Source organism: Oculina patagonica, chromosome 11 (assembly GCF_052425735.1).
Source record: "Oculina patagonica isolate OP01 chromosome 11, crgOcupat, whole genome shotgun sequence".
Classification (NCBI taxonomy): Eukaryota; Metazoa; Cnidaria; class Anthozoa; order Scleractinia; family Oculinidae; genus Oculina; species Oculina patagonica.
In genome coordinates, this window is record NC_135768.1 from 9,674,008 (window position 1) to 9,681,914 (window position 7,907).

General features: G+C 39.5%; 1 protein-coding gene across 1 annotated transcript; it reads left to right on the forward strand.

The window, feature by feature from the left end:
• Window positions 1-5,600: 5,600 nt before the first annotated feature.
• LOC144629539 (Krueppel-like factor 6) lies at window positions 5,601-7,573 on the forward strand. Its single transcript, XM_078487769.1, has 2 exons — window positions 5,601-5,865; window positions 6,111-7,573. Exons 1-2 carry the CDS (start codon window positions 5,755-5,757, stop codon window positions 6,852-6,854), a joined length of 855 nt encoding a protein of 284 aa, XP_078343895.1. The 5' UTR covers window positions 5,601-5,754; the 3' UTR covers window positions 6,855-7,573.
• The last annotated feature ends 334 nt before the right edge of the window (window positions 7,574-7,907 follow it).

Here is a 7,907-nt window from a genome sequence, read left to right on the forward strand (position 1 = left end):
CCCTACAAAAGGCGCGTGGAAGAGAGATTTCATTCACTGGACTAGGTGTCCTAGAATGCATATGGCTCACTGGTGACCGTAGTGGCGCGCCACTTTCTACTACAGTGTGTGTAGCATGAAGCTACTAGGAGCTGCCAAACCCCTTGAATGGAACGCTAGCAGGTTGCCCCCCCCCCCCCCCATCATTTTGTCAGATTGCCCTAGATCCCTAGAGTTTGCTGGTACCCAAAAATACTCCAGCGTGGAGAGAGGCACTATGAGACTTGAGTGTCCTACCCGAGAACACAACACAATGACCCACGGCAGGGCTCGAGTCAGGACATCCCAAGCCGGAATCCAAACTACTGGTAATCTTTTAGTGGCCATCGCACCTCCCACAAAACCTTTAACGTAAGTCTTAAACATTTACTTGCACTAACTTTTATTCGAGCCTGAAACTGTATTGTTTTCAGATCTTTTGTCCATTGAGTTACGGGTATTGTATTGTCTGGAGATGGGTCTTTTAGCAAAATACTGCCACAGTACCAAAACATAAAACAATGAAAACACGAGTGAAACAATGTGCGTGAAAACGACACCATTTAGGAATCGTTTTGCCGAGAGTCAAGACCGAGCCGAGGGACTTTTTATTTTCGTTAAAGCATTGTTAAGACCACAAGTTTTTTTTCGCAGTTTTACGATCTCTCCTACAAACACGGGAATTCCTCCGCCGTTTTCATTTGTATGCCTATACTAAGAAAGTTAACTCAGAGGAGCTTTAATACATTGGCTTACGCTGTAACACGATAACATTAATAGGTTCTTTTTGCGTTGATCACAGTTTCTTTCAAATTAAAAGAAGCCTTTAAATGATAGTTTACTATAATAGAAAAGAAAGACACAAAAAACATAACAATTAAATGACACGGAACAGGGATCTAGGAGCGAACTAGGAACTTTAAAAACATGTGCCATATATCAGTTAAATGGCTTCTTTACTAAACCATAATTAGTTAAGTTGCAATTTGTGCCCGACGTTGCCTCAATATTTTCAACTATTGGGGTATTCAAAAACCAAAAGATATTTATAAAAAAAAATGACTAGTCGTCGAATCCACTCAGAAAGGAGGCTATCCTTGACTCGAACGCGTCCCTCCGCTTTTAGGATCGCGCGCGCGCCAAGACCCTTTGTTTCGCGGCGTACACACAACAGACAAAAACTACCAGGTTGTTTTTTACGGGGCTACCTGGCGAACACAGTGTTTGACTAAAGCGACTCATTGCTTTGTCTTCTTTTGTGTTCTCTCTGTCGGGTTTTAGACAATGAATGTCGCACTGGTACCGGTCTATTTAATGAACAATCTTTAATAATTTATGAACTTAAAATAAGCTGTGAAATCGGAAATACTTTGAAGTAATAACTAACATAGCAACAAGGTTAAATTGCGTACTCTCGAGTTACACAAATGAAATGGGGCCTCTGTCAGTTTTTGGTTGTAAATCAAGTTGTAGTCACAAGTATAAGGTTAATATCGATTCCTGCAGTCAAATATTTCGGTAGATTGCACGTTGCATCCATTCATGCTGTCAGGCGCAAGCCATTCCAGTGGGGGAGGGGAAACTAGGTTAATGCTGTGCACCTGCATGGGTCCCTCCCCTTTAACAATGTTGTAGGCTTTTGTCATGATTTTGTATCGTATTCCAAGTTTAAGTAACCGCAACGGAGACACCAAGGTCTTCGTGTTTTAAATATTAAAACATTTTTTGTCTCCTGGTCTATCCCACAATTGGATTAACCTCATTCATGAAACCCAGAATTCTGCAGAGAACCGCTATAAAATGTCCGCTCGGGAAAGAAGAACACGCATCAAAATAAGTTCTGCTTTAGGCCTAGCAGCAGTCACTCTGTACCCTCTGCCTTTTATCACTAAGAGAACCGGACATAAATTTACACAAGAATCTGCCATTGCCCAAAGATGCAAAATTGTCATTTGATTTAATTTTCGTGATTTCTCTGTTCATTTCCATTTATAATTTTAGCTCTTCAGTCCGTTTGCTATTGAATTTCTATACTACAAACAAATACAAAAAGAAGTTTGACTAAAAGTTGTTTACTATCTTTACCGTAGTTGTTCTTATAATATTATGCAACAAAATCGAAACAAAATTATGGTCACTTGCCACAAAATAGGCTTATAACGCTATAATTGCTCAGACGATAAGCCAAATCAGCTAAAATCCTGTCAGAAAAAATATCCGGTTAGTATATACGTAACAGTCAACTTGACGTTGTTTTAGAACTGCATGCAACTCCCGCTTATTTGATTGATTATTATTAATAGGCATTCAATAATTTCAACAATTACTGAAAACATTTCCAATTTGAGCGGTCTCACCGACAACATTGGCCAACTCAGTTGGTGTGTGTGAACGATGCAGACAGCAACAAGTTGGCCAACTGTTGGCAACAAAATAGAACTTGTCTCTATTCTCGCCAACAGTTTGTCACTTGTTTGCCATGTGTCGTCACACCACCACCTGAGTTTGCCAACGAGTGCCAGTTGTCGTGTGAAGGCCGCTCAAGCCAATACTGCAATATATGATACCACTCCTCCACAAATACTCGCACGTACAACTTCATTCATTAAAACTTCATTCATTACCGTCTAGCAGAATATTCCCTTTATTGTAAAAGAATCGGAATTTTCCGCCGGGGCCGATACATTTACTGTAACAGCTTTCCAACCAATCACAGCCCTGGTACTTAGCGCTAGCATAAAACTACTTCATCCAATATTAGTCAATGGACAAATCTTGATAAAGACGCACTAACAAGTCATATAGAAGCTTCAGGACGCAAAAAAAAAAAACGCCGTTTATTTTTAGACAACGTTAGAATAGTGAATTCATAGCCATGGAATTTCCGGTACTTGAATAAAACCCTGTTGTTAGCATACAAATTCTCCCTACCTTAGCGGTCGTTTACATGTCTTTACAGTACTTTGTGGGGAGAAGTTGATCCTGTATCGAGACAGCCCTCTTTAATGGTGTGATCACATTGTAGTTAATAAAAGATAAATTTGATGCTGTATTGAGCTAAAACTGAGGGGTAAAAGATAAAATGGGGGAAAAACAGAGAAATGATCTAACGACCTTAAATCTAAAAGAGTGATACTAACAGATCATTTATGTAATAAAAGTAGTTTATAAACAAGAGATTGATGACAGAATTACTAGAGTATCTTGCGTGTTTCTCGCTTTTGCATTGTAATATTCGCTTTTCAAATCATGCAATAAAATAAAGAAAGACCCTCCCGGTGTATTTTTTTTCTTTACAAACAATTCTTCCCACGCGCTAAAGAAATTCGTTGAGGCGTAAGCCATTTTTTAAGTCTTTGAAAGCCAGCGGAAAGCTGTGAAATAAACACAGACTTGTGATTATGAAGAAACAGACAATGTGCATGCGAGGTCATGGATAGGTCAACGATCACGAGATATATTTCTATATTTTCAATTAACGGCGGATAGCTGATAGCGTCCATGTAATCCGAGCTTTGTTAGTAGGGACGAAAAATAACCCAAAGTTCAAGAAATTGATGTAAATGTTGGTCAAGGATCAATTGATCTCAATTCATCTCTTGTTTTTGTGCATTACATGTACTATTAAAATGCAGACATAAAGACTCCACAACTTCCGAGTGCATTGCGCGGCGATGCAGAGAGAGAAATGCAAAATACGTCAAAAATACCACAAGACATTAAATGAAGTGGACTCTAAAGAGTGAAGGGTTCGCTTATAAAGATCTTGTATTGGTAGTTCGTTATCTTAAATTTTTTCAAAACCCTGTACAGTTGTAACGGTATATTGGATTATCTGCTTTCGAAAACAACAAGCTGAGCAAAGGGCAGCCAGCTCAGGCAGAAAATCATGTGTGCTGGCACATGACTGCCAAACAGACATATTCCCTGAATCACGAAATATCAGTTTAAAACGCTAAAATTTTCAAAGAGAGATCGATGATTTTCTGAAGAGATCCAAGTATTATTTCATGTCAATTTGATAGCCATCGCTGTTCTGTAGCCCTTTAAATTTTGAACCGTGTCAATATTCACGCCTGGGGATCATGCGCTTACCGCCAAATTGAAGTTAAAAATAGCTTTTCGCGGCAAGTGCATGAAAGTAAACACATCTGATAAAATCGAACTAAAAATCACGACTTAACATACCGATGTTGAAAACGCTTTTACAATTGTTGACATAAATCTTATGTTGTTTTGTAATATTTAATCGATGTTTACTTTCGAAACAGTTGCGTTTCTGAGAGTGTTTTACGGTATATTTTTCCTTTAGCTTGTTCAAACAATAAAAACACAACTTATAAACTTCCTGACAGATTGCTCAAAACAAAATGAAAGCTTTCAATTCACTGCAAAATGTCTTGATCGATCGACCGAGACAATTTGAGTGAATAACACACAAATATTGTTTTAATGTTTCGAGAGTGTCGGTTTTCAGATTTTCCGCGCGTTTCCGCAAATTGTGTTATGACATGTGATTGATTGACAGAATAATGAAGCAGTTTGCACAGCAATGGTTGTCGCTTTCCGAGCGAGACATTTGCTCGCTTTATTCGCGATAAAAACAAAAGATAATTTGTTATCGTTCACATAAATTTTAAATATTACAGATCTAATGAGAAAGATCAATAACCGGCTACGTCCTTTGAAATTCCCGAATGAGATGAATGTAGATTTGAAGCAAGACCGAAAGCAATATCGTTTTTAAAAACATAACGCTTCAATGCTTCGAGACGTTTCTTTTTATCGAAAGATTCGAAAGAACGAGAGCGATCGAACGCTATTTAAAAACAACTAAACTTTCAATTTTATTGTTGCAGGAAAAACAGCGATAAAATCAACAAAGTTTAATTTATTTTCACTATTTGACATGTTTGTTTTTCGATCTAGACTTTGCTATTTTTATTGCGCCGCAGAAAAAGTTGTAAACAACAAAAAGTTCTGAAGTCACGCACTCCGAGAGAAACGAAACGCGCTGTTATTAAACACCAACATCAAAAGAAAACATGACGTTCAAGAGTCTTTTCACGCAATATCCTGAATTCGCTTTTTTTGGTGTGTGTGGCTATGCGTTTTCGGCACGTACGCAACAAAACAGTCAAGATCACAGCTTCTTCGCGGTGACTGACATCATAAACACGATCCGATTTGTCACACACCACAATCCAAAGATTTCGCTGAAAACGCGATAAGAATTAGGTGTAAATTCGCGCTAAAATTACACAAAAGGCAGAAGAGCTTATACACCTTGACATCCGACAATCGGACGTACAATTTTCAGCGAGAAAATTCTAATTCTTCAAAAGGATTGTTTAGCTCGTTACAGCTGATTTTTATATCATTGCCGAAAATAGTCGCAACCTTATAAGGCTACTGTTGGGCCATTGTAGCCCATTGGTCAGCTGGGTTCTGTTGTTCTGACTAATTTGCGAGTGTTGACAAAGAGAGGATTTTGATTGGTGGAATTTGAGACCATCTGCCAATCATAGCGCACATGGCGAATTGATAATTCAACTCGGCACTTTGCAAAGCACCCTTGGGTCCCCTGCATTATTTTTCCGATTGATTTGAGCGTCGGCGAGTGTGTATGACAGAAGCGAGAGTGTTGTGTTATTCTGGCATTCCTTCATCTCACTCACCCGTAGCATTCGCTTCACCCGACGCTCCGCTATCACTTTTACTCTACTCGCAAACAACATGGACCTACAATCTGCTCTTCCGTGCTCTACAATATTCCACGAACTTCAAACCGTTCATGACACAGGCTTTTTCTACTCGCTTCCCTCGCTCGAAGACGATTGGGCACAGGTATGTGTGTGCGTGAGTTTTATAATGATTTTTGTCCTTGTAGCTTAGCCTGCTTAACATGTGGCTTTCTGAAACGGTAGCTGTGGACGCGTTTGTAAAACTTGCAGCTTTCTACGTTGGATGCGAACTCGTCCGCGCTTTGTAAATCAGCCATGTTTACCTCATTTCGTATTCCTTGTGTGTTTCATTTTCGCGCTCGTTTAGCTGCACTGCAGAATTTTGAGCTTTTTATTTTCTCTTCGCAGACCAGGTTGGAAATGGATCGTTATCTCTGTCCGGAGCCCTCTTCATTGGAGAGCAAAGACTCAAACTTAGGAAATCCAGCTCCTTGGAATGAATTTTTACTTCAACCTTTTGACGAGTCAAATTTTCCATTTGGCGACGATTGGGACATCAAGCCGATAGATTTCAGTACAATAGCTACATTTCCCTCCGTGCCTACGGTCCTTCCAGAAACTCCAACGGAAACGAAACCTTCTATGGAGCTCCCTGTAAAACCTCTAAAGATCAAATTACCGACCCCGACGGGCTGCGAGGAGATTAGCAAAATTCCTAAGCCAGTTTTACCGCTAACGCCACCGAGCTCGCCGGAGTCGCCTCTACTGGTGTTTACTAGCGCGAATCAGCAGCGAACAAGCAGGCCGAACTCGCGTTCACCTCGCGCGAAAGGGGGAAACGGAGGTGCTAGAGCAAATAGCCCAAAAGACAAAGACTCTGAGAGCAAACGCCGGGTTCATCGGTGTCAATTTAGCGGATGCCGAAAAGTGTACACGAAAAGCTCACATCTTAAAGCTCATCAACGAACGCACACGGGTGAAAAGCCGTACCGTTGTTCATGGGATGGATGCAACTGGCGATTTGCTCGCTCAGATGAACTTACTCGCCATTACAGAAAACATACAGGAGCGAAACCGTTCAAGTGTGTGCACTGTGATCGCTGTTTTTCACGATCGGACCATCTAGCTCTACATATGAAGAGACACGCGTAGACCAGGTAGCTAGAAAATTATACTAGGAAAAAATATGAATATTACAATTTGGAATTCATCGCGCTCGGGCCTTCATTCAAACGAATTTGAATTTCCATCAATAATTTACGAGCAAACCCCAGGTGTTCGGTAAAAGAACCGCAAGACGGTACACGATATTCACGGAAACATGTGATTTCTTTGCAGTTCATTCGCAAAGAACCGATAGTAAACGAAATGGTCTAGATTTTTCACGACGAAGGAAGTAATTCTGAGCAGTAGTTTTATTGGAGCGACTTGGCTTGTTTGGGCGCCAAAAGGAAGCTCGGATATTAGCATAAAAGCCTGGAGCGGAAATGACTCCGTGAAAAGAAGGGTCTCCGATGGGAATATTATTCAATTCAGGGATAGACTATATTATTAAACTCCAAATGAAATTCAAGACACGAACTTCATAGAAAGCATCGAAACGCAAGAGAAAAACATTTAAAAATGTACGTACGCTCAAAATATTGAAAAAGCCTCGGGGTATTATGCCGATATAAACATATTTTAGTCATTCGTTCACGGTTTACTGTGCAGGCTTAATTCAAGTATAAAACATCGAAAGAAAAGAAGAAAAACATAATAAGAACTTAAACGGACAAAGTCTATGATGTAAATATATAATTTTGGCATTTCTGTATCTCAAAGACAGAAGAAATTAGTGTACAGATGTATTAAAATTGAAAAGAAACTAACTTGATTTGTCAAGTGTGTTTTTAGAGCGACTCGACGGACGATTTCAGCTTTATTGTTACAACTCGAGCCAGATGTTTTTTCGTCTCAAATCATACTTATGCACATTGTTTATTGAAAGAAAAGCGCTTTCTTTTTTTTCCTGACGGGCAAGATAATTTTGAGATGTGTTGCAGTATATCTTTGTTTATGTGACATTTCCATGTTTTGATATTGGCTTTACTTGGCTTCGCGGATCATCAGGTTTAAATTTGAAAAGTAATCTTTCTTTTCTATATCAGACCGTGCTCTCTTTCACCAACGACGAATTTAATTTAGTACTAGTACATTTTAATA